We start from the raw sequence: 26,671 nt of genomic DNA, 5'->3' as shown, positions 1-26,671 counted from the left end.
TTTATTTATAGGACTGGATTATTTTTATTGGAGAAATTAAAGTTGCTTAGACAGAGTTGGTCTGTGCTGTCAGCGCAGAGTAGAGGTCAAAAGGTCAGTGCGAAGTGTTTAAAGGTAGCCGTCCGAGATACATGGCTAATCCTGGTTTAGCTGAGATAAAGGACCAGAGAGTGGTTAAGCTAATTCAGGGTTTAACACCAGCTAATCGCATAACGGGCAACTACAGCACAGTTTATCTGCAGGAACATATCGCTGTACTTCCTTTACAGTGATATAAGTTTTGTTTTTGAGTAGTTTGAACTGAAACGTCTGAAGAATTACAATCAATGACAACACACAAACAAGTGGAAGAGAGCTTAATGCAGGATTATCCCCAGGGTTTCTTTAGTTTTATAAATGTCTCTGTAAATTCATTAACTTTTGAGATTCGCTTTTCAGTTTATATCAAGACTTTCACAATGTCTAGAATTATAAAACAGTCTGTAAATTCAGATCCCAGGTGTATACATTAGCACCATTAACTACACTGCACCAGAACGTGTGTGTGTGTGTGTGTGTGTGTGTGTGTGTGTGTGTGGGTGTGGGTGTGGTGTGTGTGTGTGTTGTGTGTGTGTGTGTGTGTGTGTGTGTGTGTGGGTGTGTGTGTGTGTGTGTGTGTATGGGGCTTCATGTACTGGCGGTGCACTGCTGGGACCAAAAGGGGCGGAGCTTCCCAGAGGAGCGTTGGCAGATCTGCTCAGAGTCGAGAGCAGATTAGAAAGACTTAGCCTGGAGCTTTGACTCTTGAACTGAAGCTCCTCTGGCAGCGCCGTCGCCTCACAGTGTAATTAATGACTTTGAGCCAAACACGGCATCGGCACCATCATCATCATCATCATTCTTCTGAAATAATCCAAGATACTGCTCATAATATCACGAGATATTATAGCACGTTAAAGGTATAATAATGCTAAATATAACATTTTTAAGTGAGTACCTGATGGAATATTTTCCCTTTTTTCCTCTGTCATTTAGCCACCTTGACTGTAAGCAGCAACATGTAGGGGAGGGACAGTGGTGTTGTAGAGCTTCCAGAGCTTCATCTGGCATCTCCAGCAGAGCACCGCCAAGCCACTTAGGGGGAGGTCGGCCATTGTTCTGTTACTTACAGATTTTCACTCCATGTTGGCGTGACCTTGATCCAAAGGATTTGCTTCATAACTCTTCCTACAGTGATAGATGGCATTGTTTCTCACCTGTAGGTGGATTTGATCATACAGGGGAACTGAGTGTCACGTTTTGAGATCTCTAACTCTACTTCGTGTTGTCAGGCAGGTTCTTTTCAAGTGGTGTCTTGGGTTCGAGTCTGGCCTTGGTCGGTTCGGAGTAAAACAGAGCTCAGCTTTCCGTAGATGACGTGATTAATTGCTTTTTCTTTATGATTTCACAACAGGGAGTATTATATTTTCAGCCTGGTTGAGCTTCTAAAAAGTTTCTAAAAATCTATGAAAATTGATTGATTAATTATTTTAATGATTTTTGTATCCCCAACACTAAAATATAAAGAAAATCGGAACATGCTAATTGTTTTCAGCTCAAATTTCATGTATCGTACAATTTGCAACATTTCCAGGGAAAATATTTCATGACAATATCCCACCATTTGTGTGGAATATGTCAAACTTAAGGGCCATGATGATCTCTTTAAAGAAAACTATGTAAATAAGTGAATAAAACTGGCAGGCAAGCATTCAGCTTCTATACAACTCAAATCCGGAAGAAAGCTGCAGAAAACAGCAAAGCAGCTCAAACATTGTTTTCCACTAAATCAAGACTCAAAGCTGAACTGTTCAGAGTTGTTTTTGAACCATAATGAATGGAACATTAACCAACGTCTTTGATGTGTATTGATCGTTTTAACGATTGTACTTGACAAAATGCATCTTCTGCCATTGGTTTTCACAGCTATCAACAATAGGATGCGTTTGATGTTTTCCTTTTCACAAAGTGACAACCTGAACTTCCATGTTGCTGAAATGTGCCATACAGATAAACTTGATTGATCGATTGATTGATTACCAGTTTGACTATGACAGGCTCCTTCATCCAAACTAGTTTCTTATTGATCTCACAAGACCAATAGGTTTGGCCATGCTGCATCAAACTGGAGCTCAAAACGGCTCAGAGCCTGAAGCGATGTTGTTCTGACAACTCTGCAGATCGGAATGAGAGGAATTTGGACAAAAGTGAATCAAGTGGAAGAAGATTAAAACCTTAAGACGGGTTACAATGAGGAGGGCCGGAGGGAGCCGTCCAGACAAAAGCGGAGCTGCGTGAACCGTGGTTTGGCCGGGATACTCTCTGCAAAGCCGTCAACAGAGTCCCAGACTGCAGAGGCCTCGTCACATGATGCCCCTCATGTGAGAATCTGCTGTTTTTCTGCTCAGCTGGGCTGACACTGCATGACGCCGGGGTTCACAGGCTTCGCATCGCGTGGACGGTTATGAAACGGGCGGGTCTCGAGACCCGAGTTTCCTAAGGAGAACGCCGAGACCCAGAACCTGCCAGGTCTCTATCACTAAGAAACTGTGATGCTGCCCGGCCACTAATCACATTAGGTAGGCCTGGCTCGATTCTCAGAACCGCGCTGTCCGTTTTGATGGACTGCAAAAGGCCAGGGGAAAGGGATGGGAGCACAGAGTCAGAGTTTTGTACAGTTTACCGGCCTCTAAACCTAAGAATGCACCAACGAAATGCAAAAAAGTGATTTCATTTCACTGATTTCACCAGTTTTCAGAGGCCAAAATATGGATTCTGGTCCTCCTGACTGGAGAAATTAAAGTGACTCCAGGCACTCCATTACAGAGGTGGTACCAAATCCCCCACCAGAACAGAACCGTGTCCAAAACACTCGATAAATAGCTACCCGTGGAACCGAACCGCATCCACAGTGAAACATGAACGTTTCTCTGATTGAAGTCTGTGAATTTTCATAACTCGACACATTAAAAGAAAACAGAACAAAACAAAAACAAGAAAAAACTTACTTGAACAAACATAAACTCCAGCTCCCGGTTCATCTCGTCAGCTGAGCCAACTCCTAACTCATCCTTTGCGTCCGGTTAGTTTTCCTTCTGCTCCCGGCCACACGTGTGGAGGGTAAGAGGAAAAAAAAAAAAGACCGAACTCTAAGCGATGGAGCGCTGCGCTCTGGAGCAGAAGCGTCCCATTGTGTCTGCAGACACAAGCAGCGGTTCATGGACGTTCCCTACGGTTCCCGCAACACATGACTGGCCGTCCCGTCTGCCTGTCAACAAACATCCCGGCTTCCTTCGTCGATCACATGAGCCGGGAGCCGAATGACACAACAGCAGCGCTCACAGAGACGTGATGAACATGGCTGCAGAATCAGAACGTTACAAAATACAAACAGAAGTCCAACGTAAGGATTCAATTTCTTCTTCTGAATCTACTTTACAAACTTTTAGTGGAACAAAATTAGTGGACTTCTTATCAGTCTTATGATGCTGTCTTAAAGTGCACAGGTACATCTCAAAAAGTTACAAGAAAGTTCCGTATCTCTCGTTGCTTATTTTGGAAAGTGACGTTGAAATATTAAATTGATGAATTGCACATAAAACGTGAAGTATTCCAAGCTCTATTTCTTGTAATTTTACAGTGTTGTAATTATGTGTACTATATTACACAAGATAATTTATTTTTTTTAAATGACCCGGTTGTCAAGTCAACCGGGTCATGCTGCATTGATGCAGTAATTCATGCAAAAGTAGCTCTATGCAAGTTCTGTGTACGTGGTCGTCTTTTTAAGTGGAAACTTTTCACAGACTCTTCGTAATATTCAAAATTTGCTAACAAGGTGAAATGTGGGTTATCTTTAGCTGTAGGTAATATTCTCCAAATGAGCAAAAAACATCTGAACATCTGTCTGGATGTCATCTGGGGCTGCATCTTGGATTAATCGATTAATCGATCATTCCAACAATTAATTGGATTTTTAAAAAATGGCACATTTGCAGATTTTTCACCTACTACTTAATCCTTTTTAATGCAATAGCATGAGAAGGTACAAAAGAAATAATTCAATTCTTTTTTAAATAAGAAAATAACCATTTAGTTGTTTTTTTTTATTAACATGGCAAAAGATGCTAAATCTCAGATTATTTTATATATGTACAGAATTTAACAGAATTAAACTGGATCAAATTGAAACTATGAGACTTTAAGACTTCTGAGTAAAACATATTTATAAACAAAGATCATCTTTTTATCTTAAATATGAATGTATTTGATGATGTTCAATGATTAATCAACTGCTAACCTCGTTAACGAGTATTTTAATAATCGATTATTCACAATTAATCAACTCAACCCTAATATCATCTGTGTTTGAGATTCCCCTTTTAAATAGAGTCACTGAAATACAATTAATTTTGAACGATATGACACTTTGTATGGATATATTAACACTATGCCCAGATTAACGGCCTCTCTCTAGGCGATTAAAAACCCAACAACGTCAAACACGCTGCAGTTTTGGCACCACTTCTGAAGAGAGAACACAAAATCAAGACGGCTGTAAATCACAGGGATCAAACCCTCCTCAACTTTTACTGTCGCTGCCATTCGGTCGACATTACATCCATCGATCGCTGCTTCAAACTGCAGAGTCAGGGGTGTTGTTCGCTCGCCGGACCTCTCGATGACCTTTTAATGTTCTGGTGCAGAGCAATGACGAAGCGGTTTTAGCATCGCCGCTGCATATGGGTTAAAAGAAAAGCTAAATAAACAAACAAAACAAAAAAAAAGACATGCTGACAGTCTGGCATCATCCCAACAAGTGATGTAACAGCAGGTGTTTTCCTGTCTACAGTAAGTGGAGCACTCAGAGCTCATCAGGTATGTTTATTCCAGGGTTATTTAAATGAATGAAGTTCTGGAAAAGCATGCAGTTAGCATTTAGCATTTTCCAGGTCTGAAAAAAACTAAAAGGGGAATAAAAAAAAAAATCCACACTTCATACTCCACATCTCCCAAAAAACTGGTGACTGGCACAAGAAGATTTTCACACTTATTTTCATACTTTTTTTAATTTATTGATTTATTCTTTATATTTTAGGAATTGCTGAAACTAATATGAAAGTTTATTAAAACTTTACGTAGCCGTCTCAGCCCTCCATGCTGAGTTACTGGACAAATGTACTATATACCAATTAGGTGGTTTTACAGTCACAGCATCTTTTTCACAACCCTCCTTCTCCAACGCTGAGTTTGTCAGAAAGCAGAACAATAATCTGCTGAGGCGAAAGTCTCCCCACAGTTAAGGCTCATAAATCAATGCGGAGCTTTAGGAATCCATAAAAAGAAACGTCCTCTTCTGAAGGGGAGGCTTCCAAGAAAACATCCTCCCTCTTTGGGCATCTCTGCTTTTTCTTTTAGAGCCCAGCTTCATTTCCTCTCAGCGCCTGGTTCTATTTTTGACCCTGACTCGTTCTCCACAAGAAAACAAACCGAATCGGGTTTAAAGACCTCCAGGTGCGACTCACCTTCCCTTCGCACCAGCTGACAGATCAGACAGACCCTAAAACCCCAGACTGGGTATAATGATGAGTGTTGGTGGGTGCGAGCGTTTTCAAAGGGCTCTTTAATCCTCCTCAATGAGCTCCTACCCAGGCCTGCCTCAGAAAGCACAACGAGGAGAGTGTTTTCCACAGCTGAAAAGGCAACTCACAGTTAGTGGCGCTGAAATCAGGGGCGCACTTGTTAATGGCAGTGTGCTGTTTAAAGGCAGAGGCTAAGTCTAGGCTTCCCACCAGCAGCATAAACAGAAAACCCATAAACCCTTCCCTGCAACAGAAGTCAATCAGTCCAGACAGCAGACTCATTTAAATCCAGTCTCTGCTCAGGAATGAGTGGAGGAAGTCAAATTATCTATAAATTGTAGAAATCACACATTTTGGACAGATTAAAAGAATAAAAGTAGCGAAGCGCTGATGTGAAAATCTGAGATGTTGGTATCCAATAGTAAGATAGTTGTCATGGTCTCTGACTGTTATTTACCGACACTATTTAATAAATTTTCCTAACCTTTTGACCCCATCGCACGACGCTGCTTATCTACTTCAGTTAAATACACAATAAAACAGGTAAATAAATATTAGATTAGCAGCCACTGTTAAAGAGGCTCGCCGATGACATGACAGGAAAATAAGCATGCAAACCAATCACAAAAGAAGAACTCAGGAAAACAAACAATCTGATCTCAACCTCAACATCTTTAAAATAATGTAAAACATTTCCTCCTCGGCCGCTGTTTTGTATTTTCCTGGAGCGCGTTTTCGACAAATACAACGCTTTGATGATGTATGGCAGAAATCTCAGCAGCCGCTGTCACGACTTCTCTTCACCAAATAACCAATGTCCAAGCTGGGAGCACCAGCTGTCAAGCAGAGACAGACAGAGAGACAGAGAGAGAGACAGAGAGAGAGAGACAGAGAGAGAGAGAAAGAGAGAAGGGGGGATGTGGTGACTCATCTTCCCCCTCCTTCACACAAACACGCCACTTTCTTTATCTCTGCTACTACATTTGCAATCATCATCCTCATTCTCATCCTCATCATCCCCATCATCATCAGCAGCAGCAGCACATGACCTTGCTTGCTTGTATCTGAAACAGGCCTGGTCAGCGTCAGCATATGGCTCTATAGGCCTCATCTGGTCTAAACACCCCGGATGCTAAGGATGCTACAGCATCCGGATAGTTTGGCGACGCAGCATCTCGGTACCCAGCTCCCTCCAGGGCTCAGCTCCCACCCCGACACCAAACACTGCAGCGGCGGTGGAGCAAAGACTCTTTTGTTTTTTTTCCTCGGATACACGACGTTAGTGATGTACACGAATCTGAAACGAGGAGAGGTGGGGAATAAGAGTGAAGGGTCTCCATGACGGCTGGCACCGCCTTTGAATCAATCCGGAAAATACACATAACCCAATTAATGACACCGACCCAGTTAAATGTCAAATACGAAGATCCGCCGGGGAATAAAAGCTGCCTTCACTGACGAGCGTTTCTGTGTTACCAGTGTCCTTCAAACACGCGTCACAAACGTCTTCCGAGGAGCGTCTTCATTCATCTTAAAAGGCGCTCAGTGTTGTCAGCGTGTTTACAGTGGAGCCCACAACTGACCCATGAATGAAAACCTCATGAACCCGCAAGCTGACGCCGCCGTCCAGAGACCTCCACTTGCTTTACCTTTGTGTACAGCTCCGACGCTGCCATGACGCTCGCTGGGCGCTAAGTCCTTCCTCCGATCTGGAGCGAAGCTCCGGCGGCGGCTGTCCGCTCTGCACCGGGCCCGGCGTGAGCTCTCATGAAGCGGAGGCAGGAAACCTGGAGCTTCCGCCGGGGACGGGCGACGAGGGCCGAGAAAAGATGTTATATCGCCATGATAAGCAGCGCGTCCTGAGGCTGGTCGAGTTTCGGCGTCTCACTGTGCATTCTGGGAATGATGATGATGATGATGATGATGATGGGTTGAAGTGATTCAGCCAAACGGAGGCAACTGCTGACGAGTGAGGAAACAGCGCCTCCCCCTGGTCAAGATGGGGAAGTACACAAACAAAAAACAAAAAAAGGGTTAATTTTAGAACTGAGGTGCAAAAGTTTTAATTATGTTGAAGGGCAGGTTTCAGGGTCGCATTCTGATTTCTTTTAAAGAGAAGTGGATTTCCAAACCCAAAAGAAGTCGCAGAACTTAAAATGTTCTGTTATTTTGATGCTCCGCCAAGGAGCTAATATTGGGCTCCATAGAAAATTGCTAAATTGGAGTTTGAGACCGCTCCTCTAAGCTCTGTTTCTTTTTATATTTCCAAAATTAAACGTAAAATTTACTTCCCCTTGATGATTTCAGTTGTTTAAGGCTGGCGTGTTGTTTCCCCAGCACCTCTTCTACTTAAAGGGGCAATATTATAAAAAAAAAAAAGTTTTTTTTAGCTTCACCTCATGTTATGTTATTCCCTCTTCAAAAACATACCTGGAGTTTTTCCTTGAATCTTTCATGCATGCAGGAGAAATCCTTTAATCTCCATGGCAGCCATTCAGCAGCCGAAAACACCTGGTTGGCCCTAGCCCCGCCTTCCAGATGAAGCTCCTCCTCCCAGCTGCAGCTTCCAAGCTTCAGCCTCCGAGTAGCCCTCCCTCATGTCTCAAGGAGTAATGTCAGGAAGTAAAATTTATTTTCAATCAAGTCTATTTGTACAGCACGTTTCAGCGGCAAGGCAGACCAAAGTGCTCCACATTACAAAAGCACGAAAATACAAAGTTATTTGTATTTTGTCAACAATTGTATGCCATCACAAAAATTGTACACATCAGACATGTCAGTCAGTGTTTCATTTACTGGTTCAAAAGCAGCTCTAAACAGCTGGGCTTTAGACTAGATTTAAAATAAAGGAACTGTCAGCTATATTGCAATTTTCTGGAAGTTTGTTTCAGATTTGTGGTGCATAGAAGCTGAATGCTGCTTTCAAGACATTTTTGACATGTATAGCATTTCTATAACTAAACATAACAGTTACTTGATTATGTTAAGTTACAAAATGGCACTAATGGAAAACACACAATACTGACTAACTTTCCTTTGATATTCTTGGAAACAGCTCTCTGAAAACCCAGTAATTTAGGAAATACCTTTTTGTTTCATCCCTCTTTGTGTCTGCTGGACAGCTGTCATCACTTTCCCATGAGAAAATGAGTCATCAAATAATATATATATATATAAAAAGCAAGAATTCTTGCAAGAAAATGAATTGTGACTTTTCACTAGCTTTAAGCTATTAGAATTAAAACTAAACAAGTCTGAAATATATCACTAATTAATCGATGCATTTCACTTTTCGAACAGCATTGTTAAAACAACTTTTCTGTGACTGTGACGCATCTACTCAAGCTTGAAAAAGAAAAAGAACATTTCAAACTTTTTGCTTTACCTGCATTTTACGAGAGAGAAAAAAAGTCGGTCGCATTTTTAAACCTTCAGCTTATTCTGTTCATCCCTTTGCAACTTTCTTTCTTTTTTGCAAGCAAAAGACAAAAATACAGAACACAAAGAAACATTTGTGCAAAACTATTTTATTTACAAAAACAAAATGGCACATTGTGACAGCAGGGCAGCCATATTATACATGCAGAGCTCACGCAAATGTCACGCTAGTATCCCCGGTCAGCGGTCACGCTTCAAAAAGCAAAACGTAGGGCCGAGAACATTTTGAGGATAAAACTGCAACTTATAGTTACTCCTCCTAACTTATTACATTATGTATTCCCAGTACACTTTTTTATATATTATATATATATATATCTATAGACGGACTCGTCGCCCACATAGTTACAGGATTTTATCTTTAATGTATCACACACCCGTCCACCTTCCCTTCTTTAAGCACGATGATTCATTCATGACAACTGTAACCTCCAGCAGGAACACAGCTGCACTTGACAAATACGGGCCAAACCCCAACAAGTTCTTCCTTCGGTCTTGAAGCGGACCCATCTCGCTGTATCGTCCCGAATGAATCACCGAGCGTGTCTGTATACCGCGTCGTCTGCCTCGACACCTGTCCTTTCTGAGAATGAAATCAAGTGGGGAAAGCGGTGAAGCTTGCATTAAAATTCTCGTCCAAACACGTCCTCGAATAAGGGAGCAAAACGTCTAAACAAGGATTTCCCTCCGGGTCAGAGGGTTTCGTCCTGCAAACGTACAGACGGAAAAATTCGCCGGTCGGATGTAAAATGTTGTGAACGGGCTGATTTCGTCTCCTCTCCCTGTGCCAAACATGGACAAATATGTACAGGGGTACAGCTACAGGCATAAATCATCTTCTTCTGAGGAATCCTGAACTTTACACTAAACCATTCCAGTTACGCGTGTTGCAGCTTCTGCGGCCCGCCCGTCCTAACCCAGTAGTCCTACCGTACAAAGGGACGCCACAGACCAATCAACACGCTCTCTCTGTATCTTACATGAAGTAGACTGAAAATATAAGAAGATGGAAAGAAAAAGGGGAAAGTGGGGCAAACAGAAGGGACTGGACCAGAAAAGGCTGAAATGAAAAACGATAAGAAGCCATCAGCCGGCCACTTTGCTGACCGTTTGGTTCTGTTTGGGTTTGTCCAGGCTGTTGTGGAGTGGAAAAAGGGTTGGGGTGCATGAGTGGGTAATGTTACAGCTCTGAGGCTCGGGTGGAGCAGGATCATGGAGGGTGAAGGGGTGGAGGGGTTGTAAGGACGCATGTGGATCAGCCGGCCAGCTTGCTGGCCACCAGAGAGGGTTTCCTTTGGGGCAGGTCCTGGGGGGTGGGGATGTGGTCCCCTGTGATCTCTGTCTTCTCCGGCGCAGCTGTTGGCAGCTGTTTGTTCTTGATCTTCGCTTTAGCCATGTTGTAATCGCCAGAGTCAAAGTATTTTTGCTGCAGAGAAAGAAAATTCAAGCGTGGATGATACTTCAAAGAAACGACGGCAAACATTTTAGAGCTCCAGGAATGAGGGAAAAATAAATTAGAATGTGCTTTCTGCTCATTGTAAGATCATTTGTACCTTTGGAAATTTAAGCATACTTTTCGTTTCACTCCTGAATTATAAATTTTCAACGTTCACCCCAAAAAACTTGAAAAACCCGTTGGTTGGGCCATGGGGCAGTCATTCAACCAGCAGCTTTTGAGTTACAAAATGTTGAAAGTTGACAATAAATTTGAAAATATCACTTAATAATTAGGTGTTATTGAAAGATTTTGAGATTAATACTTGAACACCAACTATACAGCCTTAAAACATGAAGGCATGTTTTAAGAGAAAGAGTTAGAAAGACTTAAAAAAATAAGCAATATTTAGCCTGGTGGGGTCGTAGGTATAGAATGGTGGAGCGCCAGGCTGAGGGACACCCTGATTTTTTTATATTATGCTGATGTAATATTCTAATTTTAAGCATAATGTTTTCATTAACTGCAAGGGAAAAAAATTGCCAAGATTAACAGAGATAAAGCATGGGAAACACCAGTCTGTGTGCAAGTACTTCATATAATGTGCCTCACTTAGTGATAAAGTTCCTGGAATAAAACCTACATTTCAATAATGTTATTTATTGAATGGCTCACTGTCTCACTGAAATTTTATGTGACAAACCAAAGCAGGAGAAGAAGGAAAAACGTATTAATGATATTATCTATTTTTTTTTCTGCAAATAATCCTTAAAAGTTTGCTATGCATTTATACTGACACCCCTAAATAAAACCCAGACCAAACTACTGCCTTACCAGTAAATGGAGTCCATGAGGGAGATTTTATTAACTTTTTCACCGCTGTCATCACGCTGATGGGAAGCTTTTCATTTCACTGCTTGTAGTTCATTTTTCCTAACAAGCATTCAATTCAGCAGCAGCAATCCATCATTTTTAAATTCATTGTATGTCTTTGGTCAAAGTTTTACAAAAACCTGACATCGAGGACAGAGCACATAATTCTGATCTGATAATCTCAAATTAAAAAAGTGAGAATTAAGAATCTTGGACGTTTCGCAGTAATATCTAAAAAAAATAAAAAAATAAAAATAAACTGACTCACCCCCTTCTGCAAGCGTTTGCGAAGCAAGTCAGAACCTCCGGGTTTATGGCCCAGGTTTGGGTACCTGGCCTTCAGCTTAGCTTCTTCTGCCTTCTCTGGACTGATCACCTTGTCTTGCGACTCCTGAAAACCGGCAGAAACACAAGGTAATTCTTTAATGTCATTAATGGTATCCTGGACCTTATGGTTCATCGATGCAGAGCTATGTCTTGTTTTTAATCAACTTGATGAAGTAAAGAGCATACCTAGTAAAGAGTGAGAGAAGGTGGTCAAAGACAAAGAGACTCTTGTTTTTGTTTCAGTAGTATTCAGTTCCTGATGAATTAGTTACTTTCTGTTAGCAATATTTATTTAGTCACAACTTTGGCTCAATTAATCTGATAATGAATAGGATTTTTATTTTTAATCAGCGGGCATAAGTAACGAATACAACATAAGCTAATTAATATCGGTCCAGTTTTCCTTATATCTGTATTTTTTAAGATATCAGTTAAAAAAATATCAGGCAACCATAGTAATAAGTAACTTTTAGATGTTGAAAATGTTTATTTCAGAATGTAATTGTTAAGTGTGCCTTGGAAATGAATTCAAGCAGAGTGTTCATTTTATGCCACAATATTTCTATTATTATTATTATTATTATTGTGAAAGTGTATTATTTTCTACATTAGCTAACATGGCCTTTTGATTGAAAGCAGCACTTCAAAAGTCAGTGAGTTCTAAGTATTAATCAACAGTTAACCATTAGACGACAATTGAAAGAAATATTTCATGTCAATACCTGCAACAGCAGCAGAAATTTAGCGAGTTTTCATTATGAATATACTGTTCAGATTTATGTTACAACTTTCACATTTTACTTTATAACACCCCAAAAATTCACATTTTTAATGGCTGTAACTTCAACTTTTCACTGACTTTGATGCATTTCCAAATATTTTTTTTTTTGCTTTTTCAAAACAATATTAGCAACAAAAACATTCAGTGCACAGAAGAAAAACATTAGTTCAGGTTTTTCTTGGTTTAAAATAAATTCTCAGATTTTTTAAAATATCAAATCTGATTTTAATATACTTTTCTTGCTTTGTTTTGTTAAAAAAAAATTACAAATAAAAAAATATTTTCAAAGAGGTTGCGCTTATTTCAATCTTCCATTCTGTGAGTTGAATGACAACTTCTTAGGGCTGAATTTGGATAATTATAACAATATAGTCATAATATTAGCAAAATGAAGAAAAATGTTATGAGAAGAACATCTTAAAATAAAGAGAAAATGTTGTTTAAATGAGAAAAAATATCTTTTGTTAATTTTTGTGTTGGAGTTTTCATAAAATTACAACATTATTATGAATTCAATTTCATATTACAACAACTGCATTCTTGGAAGATTATAACTTTATTTTCGTAAAAATAATAATAATAATAATAATAATCTTAGTCTGACTGACCCCAATGTTTTGTTATGGACGTGACCTGAATTCAACATTAATAGAACCTATAAAACAGGTTTGTCAAACAAGATGCTGGGCGTTGACATTATTCTGAACTACAGAAACCCAGGGATTGTATTGGTGTGGTAAAAAAAAAAATTTCACATTTTCCAAAAAAATTCAACCCTCAAAAATTTTAATTTCAATTATTAAAATTGATATGTGGTCCAACCCTACAAAACGTTCACTTTATTGTGATACCTTGAACACCGAAACAATAAAAAAAAATGCAAATATAGGTGCATGAAGAACTCTACTGTTGTGAGACGGTAACAAACTTGACATTTCGGCTGAACAACAATTAATACAAAGTCCAACGTTTCGTGGAAATGTCTAAACTAAAATGTTTAAAAAAAGTGTACATAATGTTTTGCTTTTGGTGAACATTTCAAATGTTTTGAGATATTTAACATCTAAACAGAGTTCTGGATTTTGCAGTATTGACAAAATCCATGTTTTTTTTTATTTGTAATCTACATACATTAGGTTTTCGACACAGTTTTAACACGCTTTAAAATGTTTTACTTACATATGACTTAGTAACAACAATGACTTTAATCAGTGATTCCTCTGCTGACAACAATTAATCCTGTGTTTACATGGTGTTCAGAAACACCATGTAAACCGAATCAGATTAACCAAACTAACATCGATGGGTCAGAGATTTCCAGCGCTTTCCTCACGACAAACAAACCACCAGTTCAACTGCAGAAACAGTTCAGGTCAAGGTTACGTAGAACAGGTGTGTAACACCGGGACAGGTAGCTACGTTTCAGAAAACTGAACAGGAGAGAAATAGATGCTAGCCTGGGTTTAAGCTAAGCTAATGGTAGCTGCTGGTTTGACTGCATGAGAATGTTCTGATAGCTAGCAGCTAACGCTAGCCTGCGCTCTGACATTCGTGACAAACAGAGAGGTGCTAAAGACGGAGCAGCATGCAGTGGTATAGCTGGAAGCGTGGTCTTGTAATCCCTGGAGGGGTTAGCTGTTGGCTTTGAAGGAAGCGTCAACCATGACAAGCGCGGGTAGAAAGCAGCTAAACGTTAGAAGGCAGCTAAAAACCATAGAGTCAACGGCTAAAGCTTCCTGCTAAGAGCGGGTTGTGCTTACCGTCTCCTCCACCGGTGTCTCCTCTGCGGTCTGGGTTTCGTCGTTGTCCTCCGACATGTCTAAATCTGCCTTCAGCTGGACCAAGGCACTGCCCGCTGGCTTCACAAATGGTCGTGAAATTAGCTTTTTAACCCCCCCCCTCTCTCTCCTACACCAACATAGGGCTGCTAAAGGGCTCGCTCCCGCACAAAATATTCTACGTCACATGCGGCGGAGACACCACGCGCGCTCCCGTTCCGCTCGGGTTGCTCATATGACGCTCGCGCTTCCTCTTCACCTTCTCTCAGCTTTAAGATTGACGTTGCGTAATGTGAACCCGATCAGCTGTTGGGGCCACGTGCTGTCACTAAATCCCGTCGGTAATCCTCGGACACGGAGGATGCGGAACTGATGAACCAGAGCAGCTTGTTTTCTTCGCTTTTTTTTTTTTTTTTTTTTTTTAAAAAAAGGAGTATCGTGCATGTATTCCCTTGTGGTCATCATGAGTCATCATCCCACGGTTCAGTATCATTACATTCGCTCTCCGGAATACATTATCGCTGCAAATCGACCGTCTCGCCGTAACACCTGACCTTAACCGCAGTGCACTCTCTCAACTCCAGCATACTTTGCTATGCAGAGGAGTTGATGGACAACCGAACACTCGCAGAATCTCCAGAACCTGTGGCTCAAGTATCATCTGGCTTACTCCCTCTGCGCTAAACGTGGGTCAACCTAATGTTGATTTGTGTACTTTTTCACTAACTGTAAAGTAAAAAGCCGCCAGGAATCTCATAGTAAGTCGTCCCTCGGTGCATTTAAAGATGAAGAATCACTGTGAAAATTGAAAACAAGACCACAGAATACCAAGATTGCTTTAGAAGATATAGATATATATATTTTTTCGATTTGAATAGTAATGTCAAAAATACACACTATGATATACAGTTTGCACTACATCATCTTAGCATGACAGACGTCACAAATAGTAACTGAAATATTAATTTAAATATTAAATAAACTGATGGTAAGTAAATTGAAAAGTGAACGTGTAAACACTAAACTAATGTTACTCATTCTATTGCAACAGTTCCAATAAAGTGGTTTTTGTAACAGTACAAAAGTATTAGAATATGACTATTTTCTGTTCCATTTCCAGTTATAACGAAGAACCAAAAGGGGAAATAAAATAAAATAAAATCCACAGTGCACAGTTTGATGTTCTGCTGCGATGTTTTCAGGTACATTATCGTGATTGCTTGTTCCTTGATGGTCCAAGATTTGTGTTGCACCACAGCCTGGTTCCGCCTGCTTCCCCCTAAACAGCTCAGGAATCATAGGGTCACACATTAGAGGTCATGTTCTGTAGAGCCAATCGAATATGCAAAATAAGGAAAATCTTAGCAATAATCGGCTTTGTGTTGAATTAGAGACGACGTAAACAGAAATGGAACTTATTCTGAGAGGAAAAACATTTTGATTTGTGCCAGCAGAAAAAAAAAGACCTGAACTTCTTTGATTAAATTAAAGCCAGATACAAGAGGGGTTACATTAAATTCCAGGACAAGAAGAAACAATATGATTCTAATATTGCAAAAAAAAAAAAAAAAAAAAAGAATTTGAACAGTATCATGAACTCCTCCAATAGCTAACTTTCTGACTAAATCCCTCTGTTCCTATGATGTGCAATTCACAAAGAACAAGGTGTATCTATGACGAGTCTCTCAGTCTCCTTGTCGTCCCCATTTTTGTTTTATTGGGCGATGAACAGGATGGAACTGAAGTCTTTGGATACAGGTCAACGGCGTCTGTTGACTTCTGTCCTCGGACCCCATCTCTCTCTCTCTCACAAAAAAAAGGTCACACAACAGACTGATGGAGTGAGTTAGAGTCTAGTGCTGGCTTCGAGGTGTGGCTGAAGTTTCAGTAATGGACTGTCGGATGGAGGGATGAAGCGTTTGGCTTCAGCAGCGAGGAGAAAATGGAGGATCTATGGGAGATTCTGTGAAGGACTGGAGCTCATAGGCAGCACCGCTGTCCACCTCCATGGACTTCCTGGAGAACAACAGACGGATGTCTCTATGAAGGTAGAGCTTTCCAGACTTTGAGCTCTGGAACCTGGTGGTGATGAGAAGGGAGAAGATGAGCATAGAAGGAAAAGCAGGGTTTCACAAACTCAAATTGAAGATTTTTAAGACCGTTATAAATACATTTTAAGACCTGTATTATGACAGAAATGTACAAAAGAAACAGCCATAAACCCCATAGTGTCAAGCTTTTTGCACTGAATGAATGTAGCATTGTGTGGGTTAGCAACAGAAGTGATCCGATGGTGAAAAGTCATCCAGCAAAGTGGTGAAAAATTTGGACTTAAACTATGGCTAGATTTCTCTTAGCTAGCTGCTGAGCTAGCTAGTTTCTCTCCTCCCTGTTATCTACTAATGTTATCTACTAATAACATAACTTTATGTTATCTACTAATAAAGCTTCAAATATACATTTGCTAGCTAGCAATCTTTGCTAGCCAGCTAGCAAAGGTGTATTAGCAACTAGCCACAAGAAGCCTCAACCGCTTTGAGTCAGAGAACCTATTGAAGAAGTGACTTAAACATTTGCTTGACAGAAAAGGCCCACAAGAAAAATATCCTACATAGAAAACACTAGATTAAACAGTCCTGCCAGCACAAAATTTAAGACCTGTGATTCACATATTTAAGGCCTACCTACCTTTAATAATAATAATTAAAAGCATTTTAAGGCCTTAATTAATACATGAATTTAAGACTTTCAAGGATGCTTGGGCACCCTGAAAAAAAAAACTAAATAAAACAAGAAAGCTGAGTAACCAGTCCAAGACAGAAGCAGCTATGTCACCTCAGATGGATAAGGTAGCGCAGCGTGCGGCCTTGGCCCGGAATGAGGGGCTTCCTGTTGGTCTGATTGTTGGCGTCGCGGCGAACGGGAACAGAAAAGGTTCTCTGGCGTAGGAAGGTCTGGTGTCCAGCTGGCATGGCTCTTAGGTCGTACATCACAACAAACATCTTCACCACTGTCTTGTTAGGGTTGAATAAGGTCTGAGGGAAGGAACCAGACAGAACAGCACAGTTTAAACAGACCGTCCAGGATGTCATGAGGATTAAATGTCAATGTAAACAATAGCAGGCGACACTATAGAGATAGAAGAATAGACGCTGAATCCATACAGAATGTCAAATGTTGACCGACATTTTGTTGAGACATTTGTGAAAAAGCTCAACAAAATGAGCTTTGATTGAGGGTATTTGTTTAAGCCCTGTGATCAAATCCCAACACTGAGAAACTTAAATAAAAATATATTATCCGAAAATAAGCATTTTATATATATATATATATATATATATATATATATATATATATATATATATATATATATATATATATATATGAATTATTCACCGTTTAATAATCTCTTGACAATACAAAATAGTGGAAACTTTATATCACATTAAAGTAATTCAGCATATTTTGAGTCAGTAGTAAATTAGAGTAAATTTATATTTGTTTCCTTCTGGCTGTTTTGTCTCACTTTGACTTGCAGATTTTGATGATTTCCTCAGTGATGATTGTTTCTAATACTACAACACTGCTGAATACAAAAATGATTTATTAAAATAAATGCTACAAACTTCCATATTTCTTTTATTTGAAATTTTCAGTCCAAAGACATACTTCTGTTATATAAAATGATTTTGCCACTTGCAACATGTTGGCTATATGTGCAGATGCATTGGATTTACTGAGCATTGAAGCCAAGCTGGCTTACACTTTTCTCTGTCAGTGAATGGCAAAATGGGCTCATCTTTCTTCTGTAACTAGAGTGCACAGAAAATATTTTAAATATAGAAATCTAGGAGCCGAAAGGGAATTAAAATCCAAGGCCTTTGCAGTGCTTTCGAACCAGGATCTTATAAGATGAAGTTTCCCATCTGGCCACTAGGTGACTCCAACTTCTGCTTAGGGGCTTGGCTTAATGTGCTCTTTGTTCATGCTGCAATGGAAATACTGCATTGACATAAATATTCTTGACATTTCTAAAACTGTGAAAAAGAAATTCCTAACCACTTGAATGGTTCCTGATGCAGGTACACGGTAGCCCCTTTTTCCCAGGGACTCCAGGTTAATCACACCCTGTGAGAGAACATAACGACAATCACGGTGTCACCAGCAGCCATCCCAAAGGAGCTCACACACGCACACACACGCACACACACACGCACACACACTAAGGACAGTTTCATCTTCAGCCTCAGCCATGCAGGGTTTAATAAGAAAAAGAAATTAAAAAAAGGAATTTGGTTCAGGAGGAAATCTAGCTCACCATGTATGGGGAGGGAGCGTTATCATCGGAGACGCTGTAGAATGACACGTCGACTGGCAGGGTCAGGTGACTTGGGCAGAAAGAGCCGCTGGCTCCCACCTCTGCTGTGAAACCTTCAACTGTCCCTAAAGGCTCAAGTCGATAGTTCAACACACACTCCTAGAGAACAGTTAGATATCAAACAATAAAGATTATGGGATATTTTTATTGTTGCATCTCCCCCAAAGGGGGGCAGAATAAATAAATCAACATTTGAGTCTAGAGATTGTTCAGCATGGAAAATTTTTGGATTAGGGACGCAAACAATTAATCGAGCTACAATTAATTGTTGATTAATGTATTATTAAATTAAAATGAGTTCTAATCAACTAACTTTAATCAGCGACAACTTCTTAAACAAAATTACTGATTTGATTTGGTACATTTGCGAGAATGTACCATGGGGTGTTAGGGCCACTGTTCACAGAAAAGGAAAAACAGGAGAACATTTACACCAAAAAAAAGGAAAAAAAAAGATATTTCTGAGGATACAATTGAGCTTTGCCAGAAAATTATCTCATAGATATTCTAGAAAAAACATGGACTTCTCTTAGTTTCAAGTTCCAGTTCATGAGTTCCCCAAAAAAATTCCAGAAGTGGAAAATGTGCGACTTTTCAAACTCAAACTGAAAGTTTTTCTGTAGAATTTTTTGATAAATCATTTTTTTTCTAGCAAGCTTTTGACATTTCAAAGTCAGAAATGTCCATCTCTTTTCCAAGAAAGTTTTTTTTTGTTGTTGTTGCAGAAATTCTCTTTACTTTTCTTTCTTTTTTTCAGACATGCCCCCAACACACCATGTAAATGTAATGATGACAAAAAAGTGGAGGGAAAATTGTAACATGATACAAAAAGGCATGATACCAATATGTATTGTTGATTTTGAGGATTGTCCATGTCTAATATTTAAGAAAACTACAATTATCAGTTTATTCAGTCAATATTTAACACAGATGACACACAAAAATAGCTCAAATATAATGTGCTTCTTTTTTAAAATTCACAATAAGAAAATATAATGTATGTTTTGGAAAAACAAAACTCAGGTTTTTAAAACAGTGGTCAATTAATCGTTTGCCGATTGATAAGAACGATCAAGTTTAGATGAACTCGTTAATCGATAGCTTGCATCTCCATTTTTGACCGAAGACGACTGATTATGTGTCCTACCTCAAAGTTTCCTAGCAGGCTTAGACTGGCAGGAGGAGCGCTGGCGCTGAACAGCTGATGTGACTCATCGGTGTTCTCATCTCTCTTTGGACACACCCTAAAGGGTTAAAAACCACACATGCTTGATCAACTTGTTCTTGAAGCGCTGATGTAACACAATCTCAAATGATAAAAGCCTCCTGGTATGTGTGTTAAACACCACCTCAGGCTCACCTATGTGTTTGCAAACAGCAGTGTTAGCCACCTGAACAACAAGGTCGACTGGTCTCACTCGGATCTTTAAATAGCGATGAATTTCTAAGCAGGTCATCGGACGCAAGCGTGATGGTTGGAGTGAACCTTCAGCCTGGATTTCTGAACTCCTCAAACATCTGCTTTCAAAAGAACACTGCTGAGCTCCCACCCACAGCTTCTGTGTGTAGGCTGAGGCATGAATCCCTGTGTATATAAAGCCAACTTAGTCCTGACTGCCATTTACAGATGAATGCGTGCTATTGTAGTTTGAGCCACAGCACGGCAAAGACAAATTAGCTTTCCCTTCCATCTATAGACCCAGAAAAACATCAAAACACAACAATGTCCGACCAAGGAAAGTACTGGCGCTTTGGCTGGTCACAGACAGATAAGATTCTAATTTCAAGTATACACTGAAGCGGCAAGAATGAATTAATCTGGGACTTCAAACTCTTTTTGCTCTGGTATGGCAGATTAATTTTCTTAAAAACAAGAATTGGCTGCAAAGTTTGCATGATTTGTGGCCGCACTCCAATGCATCATACAACCAAACTAATACTTTCTTGATGGTTCCATATAAAGTTCCAGAGAAAACACAGGTGATATTTGGCAACTTTTCTCATCAGAAGTAGCAGAACTGGTTTAATGAGGTTTCTAGCTCAGACCAAATCATTCCAGGGGCTCATTGTCTGGTCTTATAGTTTCTAAAACTAGCTTGAATGCGAGTTTGTTTGGGATCACTGTAGAAAAATCAAGTTGTGTCCCAAGTTTCGACCACATATCAGTCATTACTGATAAAATATTGATTAGTTTTTTGATTAGATATCTAAAATGCTGCCACAGTGGTGACCTCTTCTGTTTAAGAGTTTCCTCTCGAGGTGTTGTACTCCTGTTCTCCTTAAACTCCAGGTTGTTTGTAATTTTAAAGCAGTTTTGAGGCACAGCGGTGAAACCTGAAACTGCTGCTGCGCAAGTTACTCAGGTTGTTGCTAGGTACCCAAATAATGAACGAGTTAGTAAATGCCAACCAACCTGCTTAACTGGCCGTGAGAGGTTTAGTGGTTCAAGCCTTTCGTGTGCCAAAATCTCACATTATACTATGTGATTGAATGAAATTATGACATTTTATCAAAGGTTTTTTCAGTCACAATTTATTGTCAAGTCCTAATTTGAGATGAAATTGAGAATTAGGTTGGAATTAGTACCAGATGCAGCAAAATAGAGCATCAGCATGATGCGGCCACCGCCATGCTTTACATTACAGTGTTCTCAGGCTTTGAACACCTTCCAAACATATAATTAGTCTAACTAAAACTATCCATACTACCTTAAGGCAGTTGAAATGCACCAGGAAAACAAAAACAAATTGTGATATACTTCAAGCACTGTCCTTTAATAAGTAAAGGAGAGAAATAAAGACTGAGCCAGACTTCCTTTTTTCCCAAGTTTCAATATTTTCTACTCTGGATATACACTGCATCTCTGGAGAAGCTTATAGTTATTAAAAGAGGACTGCTGGTTCAACTAAAATGCATAATTTAGTAATAATAAAGTCTGTTATCTTAATTTATACAATTCAGTTCTTCCACCCACTCTCCTGTAAATCCCACAACACGGCCTGATAGAATATGTCACTCTGTTGTTCCATTTGGCAGCAAATTTCACATCTAACGTTAGATGTTTCCCCGGGTTGATATTTTAAGCATCAACCAACGGAAAAACCCCCATAAACTGAGCTGTCGTTGGAAAAAAATCAAAATACAGTCGGTTTCAAATTCGCCATGCAAAGAATAAGTAACTAGAGCCGGCAGGAAGTTGACAGGCGAGGAAGGTATCAGCTGTTATTACACCCGTCCTGGATCAGTGACTTGAGCCTCATTCGACCTTGGCCAGGTGGACACACTGAAGTTTGCAACTACATTAAGAGAGATCCCAGGTGAGAAAATGTGTACCTTTTCCCAGAGGCCCAAGGCAAACCCTTACAGCCAGTCAGAGAGATGTCCAGGTCAAAGTAACCTGTTTGATTTTTCCTCTGAGGAACCTGCAGCAGACACACAGAACAAGATTAAGTTTAAACCAGAGCAGCCCGCGGTTCCTTCTTGATAGTTAAATATCGCATTTTCATTACAAGAAGAAAGCGAATGTGATCTACAGTGGAGGTGTATTGAAAACAAGCAAAAGCAGTTAAAATTAAACTACTTGAATAATATTAACACATGACAAAGTGTGAATTGGGATGTGTGAATGTGCGACCCTGAGTTCATAGAAGTGTGACTGGACTGGAGAGAATCTAAAAAAATAAACCCCAACTACAAAATAAGAAAACAAAACAAAAGAACAGAAAAGCAACAATAATCCCTACGACTGCTAAAACAATTACCAGTGAAGTCATAATAATGGTATCCAGAACATTTATTTCTTCTTTTTTTATACTCAGATAAAGGCGAACATTAAGGAAAAAACCCAGAGAGAGAAAATGCAGATTTAAAATGTTTCTTTTGTTTTCTAAATAAAAACTTTTGGGTGCTCGTGTGAAGGAAATAATGCAACTTTTAATAAAATGTTTTCTCCAAAGGGACAAATGAAGAAAAATGTTGATAAAAACAGTTTCTAACCAAATAATAAAAAACAGATTTAAAAATATTGCTGTATTTTTTAGAGTCGTTCTGTTATGGAAATTTAACACAACTATTCCATGAGAAAAACTGATTTTGTCGTTATATCTATATATAAAAACATTAGCTGGGTCTTTATTTTTTTCCCCAGTGTTGCTAAGAGCGAGTGTGAAAGGTCAGTAGAGTCACTTGCGGCTATCAGCTCTGATAGCCAGCCCACTCTTGGCTGCTTACAAAGACAAGCTGCTCATTAAAACTGAATCAAATGTGTGATGGAAAGATTTAGCAGTCTCAAAAAACCTAATTTTTAATCGCTGTGTCCGCCTTGCAATTAATAACTAACTCATGCTTAGCTTATGCATTAACTCATGATAACGTGGTTGCCCAGTAGCAAAAAAAAAAACAAAAAAAAGAGAGGTTGCGAATACTTTAGTCTCTTAAAGACAAACATTCATTGCATTTTCATGGGTGGCTGTGCAGGGAGTCACGGTTTCTGCGGCTGATAACAAAGAGTGGCGACTGTGTTGTTCTAACAAAAAAGCAACCGCATGGACTCCCACGCTAACTGCTCTGCACGCCTGTGTGTGAATGGTCCGACGTTCACTGTACATGAGTAGGCAGCCGCGTGTTTTCTTACGGGGCTGGAGAGCAGAGGCAGGCCGGTGCAGGGGTGGAAGGCCTTTGTTGCTGTGGCGTCCAGAGAGTGGCGATTCTGTTTCTTCCAGCTGTTGCAGGGACGCAGGGGGGAGGGGCTATGAGGACGCTGCAAGATGGCAATGAAGAGAGGAGAGTGATGCAGAAAGTGATATATTTTGTAGCAGAAGAAAAAAAATGATGCACAATTACTAGATACAAAAAACAAAAGAAACTAGGTTATTTTTGGGTGTTCTATTGATGAACATTTGTCATGGAAAAGTTGAAATATCCAAAGCTATAACAGTTTTTAATAAGGTGATGGAATTAGTATACAAATTGTATATTTGTAAAACTCAGTGATGTTTTACAACATCACTGCCCCACAAAAATTGTGTGGGGCAGTATTCATAAAACGTATAGATTTGATTTTTCTATTCCAGAAGAGAGTTATTGGAGTAATTATTGGAAGTGGACACAGATCACACAAACCCAATATTTACAGTTAAACCTATTGAGACTTTATGAATTAACAAGAGTAAATATTTTAAAATTTGTGTATTTCAAATATGTCTGCAAATAGTCTTCTGAGTCGAATAGTCAACTTTCATTTTGTGAATATGGGTAAATTTTCAGAAAAAATATTTTCACTTCTTGCGGCTCCTTTTCATGGATGATTTCTTTTAGTCTTTTAATTAACTATTTACATCTATTACTCTTTACATTTGTTACTGAGTGAATCATTCTAGATAGCTACAGTTCTAGAATGATGGTTTGGGATGGCTACAGGATTATTTCATAACAGGATTCTATAGAGAATCACAAATACTAATGTATTGGGTATTAGACTAGCCATGCTGTTTTTTGTTTGAAGTCTTCTCTTGTCAGTCACATCATTAAAACACAATCTACAGAAAAATTGGTTTCTAAATCAAAAGTTATTTCTGAATCAAATCTCAACCCTAAAAATGAGATTCGAATGTCTACATACTGAAAATTTTGCCTATCTATAAAGGAGCTGAGCCAAAATGATCTTACGAGGATTAAAGGTGATGGAGTCATTTCTGGACTGGATGTGAAGGAGTCACAGTCTGAAGGCGCCTGGTTCTCGTCCCGCAGAGCGGACGCCTGAGCTGGCATGCCGTTCTGGTGCAGACTCTGAAGCTTGCCGTCGTCGTGGATTCTGTAACAGTTTGTGCCTGGGCTGGCGCTGTGGTTGTTCCAACTGAACACCTGGGCGTTTCTTGGTTTGTTCTCCAGGACGGGGGAGGGAGGCGGGGTTTCATGGCTGCTGGGTGTCCTGACTGGGAGCCTCTCCAGCGGGGAAGCTCGTAAACGGCAGGGGACCCGGGTGTCGGCCTGGCCGTTGAGTGAGGTCTCTTCAAGTGTAAACTGAGCACCGTTTTGGGCCCGTGGAGAGCGGCATTCGGCCTGCGGTCCGCCTCGGGGCTTGTCTGTGCAAACGGGCGAGTGTGAGGCGGCGTTGTGCGTGCCGTCTCTTTGAGGTTCGTTGCTGGGTACATGGCCGTTGGTGCAGCCGTTGCTGGCTGGTGGGGGGTGCGAGTACGTGCGCACGGTGTGTGTGATTGTGGTCGTGTGCACGTGGTGGTGCAACGGGCTGGTGCTGCGGCTGTGCCGGGGGGATGAAGGCGGGACGGCCAGCCTCTCCTGGATGAGCCTGGTGATGTCTTGCACTGCCTGGGCAATGAGCGAGCTGTCCCGATTGCTCTCCTTGTCTCTGTCCGTCACTTCTCCGTTCCATTCCTCCGTCTCGGTCATTCTCAGTTTCCTGCAGGCGGCGGGTTTCGGGGAGTAGCTCTCCCGCTTGATAAAGCGTGATGTCTCTGTCACAGGGGTGCTCAACGGCGCGGGCTTAGCGTGTCCCGACTCGTAAGGGCGCATCTCAGGGTCTTTGGTCTTACTGGCGGTTTTGTCGTCGTGGTTGCCACCCCACATGGCTTTGTGAGGGCTGTCGGTGGCGAACAGGCCAGGGGGAAGTGGCGGTGTCGTCGGGTCGCAGAAGTTGAGCCTTTGTGCGATTCGAGCTATGACTTCCTGTCGCTCTTGCAGCAGGGAGCCAATGAGGGGATTAGTTTCGCTTCCAGAAGGCCTCGGGGAGGGGCACCGGGACGACTCAGCCATGGACAAGTTCTTGAAACTTCTCAGAGGCTCTGGGAAGGGAGCCTTGGACTGGTCGGTGTTGCTGGTGCCACAGGTGTAGTCGTCCACTGTGGTGGGGTCGGATGAACCATTGAGTGCCGTGTACAACCACTTTCCCGCTTTACCCGAGGGAAGCGGGGAGGGAGAGTTGGAGCGTGAAGGCGTGGGGGAGCGGGCGGGTCGGTAGAAGAGTGGCGAGCCCTGGCGCTGGGGGATGTTGACTTGTGGGAGCTCTCCGTTGTGAAACGTGTGGTTCTCTCCTGGCTCCTGGCTCTTCTTGCTGTACGGGTGTGACACGGCGGTGTGAGGAAGGTTATTGATCGGGATGTTGTTGATGGGCAGATTAGGGATGGGTAGGCCGTTGAGTAGAAGGCTAGACGTGGAGTTGGAGCTCTTGCGGAATATGCTGGAGTTGGGATGGAGGCTGTCTTTGCCAGGTTCCTGGCTTTTCTTCAGAGTGGGCAGGCCACCGTGGCTGCCAAGGGTGGGGCTGAGGCTGGGGGTCTTGCTGTAGATGGGAGGCAGACCGGTGTGGATGCTACAGGCCAGGGTGGGGTAGGTGGGCTGGCGAGGGAGCGTCTGGACGCGGACCTGCAGGGCGACGCTCTGGGAGACGTTGGGGACGGGGAATATGTGCTCGGACGGTGGCTGGGAAAACTGCCACACCAGATCTTCGTCAGCAGCACTGATCCTGTTGAACAGAGACGAAGAGAGATAATACTACAGAGAATTAGAAGATCATAGTTGAATTCATCTCAGGAATTCAACTTCATGTCATACAGGTTCAGGACAGAGTTATACACATTTATTGGAGTTCATTGTGATGATTTGTTCAAAAAGCTAATGAAAACCCAAACTCTTAAAAATAATACATGAGCCAATACTTTTATTTATTTAAGTAACTTTCCATATCCATACCCAAGTAAAAAAAAAACAACAAAAAAAAAAAATACAATGTTGAAATAAAACAAGATACCTTTGTTTTTTCTTAAGATAAAAAACCCCTGCTTTTTTATCTTAAGCATCACTCAGTTTTTTGAGAAACTTAATGATGGGTCTTTATCAGCTATAATCAATCAAAATTAACAATTAATACTTTTAAAAAATACCACAAAGTTATGTATGTATTCACTCTTTGAGCTATACTAGTTAACTAAATTATATTTATTATTGGTGATTTATTGGTCCTGAGAAAGTTGTGAATTTCTAAATTGAAAACTGATTCGTAGACTTCAGATTTTAAATGCAGTTCTAGCTCATTTGCTTTAGCCT

General features: G+C 40.7%; 3 protein-coding genes across 9 annotated transcripts in view; all 3 read right to left on the bottom strand.

The window, feature by feature from the left end:
* myo5aa (myosin VAa) overlaps positions 1 to 7,504 on the bottom strand; it is a 52,555-nt gene extending 45,051 nt beyond the window's left edge. For 5 of the 6 annotated variants that reach the window (XM_055045076.1, XM_055045078.1, XM_055045079.1 and 2 more), the window contains exon 1: positions 3,027 to 3,129. In XM_055045076.1, coding sequence (XP_054901051.1) covers positions 3,027 to 3,059 — 33 coding nt within the window. In that variant the 5' untranslated portion in view covers positions 3,060 to 3,129. Of the gene's footprint in view, positions 1 to 3,026; positions 3,130 to 7,249 lie in introns of those variants that run through there. The other variant, XM_055045077.1, reaches the window with a different exon arrangement.
* A 1,603-nt stretch (positions 7,505 to 9,107) lies between these two features.
* arpp19a (cAMP-regulated phosphoprotein 19a) lies at positions 9,108 to 14,507 on the bottom strand. The gene is made up of 3 exons (XM_055045087.1): positions 14,215 to 14,507; positions 11,615 to 11,737; positions 9,108 to 10,464 (listed from the first exon to the last, which is right to left on the bottom strand). The coding sequence occupies exons 1-3, from the start codon at positions 14,269 to 14,271 to the stop codon at positions 10,294 to 10,296; spliced, it is 351 nt and encodes a 116-aa protein (XP_054901062.1). The 5' UTR covers positions 14,272 to 14,507; the 3' UTR covers positions 9,108 to 10,293.
* Positions 14,508 to 15,065: 558 nt separating this feature from the next.
* The window catches only part of atosa (atos homolog A), a 38,377-nt gene continuing 26,771 nt past the window's right edge, over positions 15,066 to 26,671 (bottom strand). For both annotated transcript variants that reach the window (XM_055045083.1, XM_055045084.1), the window contains exons 6-13: positions 24,278 to 26,090; positions 23,244 to 23,369; positions 21,944 to 22,032; positions 19,758 to 19,854; positions 18,551 to 18,709; positions 18,292 to 18,360; positions 17,068 to 17,267; positions 15,066 to 16,311 (exon numbers count right to left, since the gene is read on the bottom strand). In XM_055045083.1, the coding sequence (XP_054901058.1) occupies positions 16,158 to 16,311; positions 17,068 to 17,267; positions 18,292 to 18,360; positions 18,551 to 18,709; positions 19,758 to 19,854; positions 21,944 to 22,032; positions 23,244 to 23,369; positions 24,278 to 26,090 (2,707 nt within the window). In that variant the 3' untranslated portion in view covers positions 15,066 to 16,157. The remainder of the gene's footprint in view (positions 16,312 to 17,067; positions 17,268 to 18,291; positions 18,361 to 18,550; positions 18,710 to 19,757; positions 19,855 to 21,943; positions 22,033 to 23,243; positions 23,370 to 24,277; positions 26,091 to 26,671) is intronic.

Source organism: Poeciliopsis prolifica, unplaced genomic scaffold, assembly GCF_027474105.1.
Source record: "Poeciliopsis prolifica strain line A6 unplaced genomic scaffold, Auburn_PproV2 SCAFFOLD021, whole genome shotgun sequence".
Lineage (NCBI taxonomy): Eukaryota > Metazoa > Chordata > Actinopteri > Cyprinodontiformes > Poeciliidae > Poeciliopsis > Poeciliopsis prolifica.
Note: the sequence above shows the minus strand (reverse complement) of the source record. Positions and strands in the feature narration are given on the sequence as shown.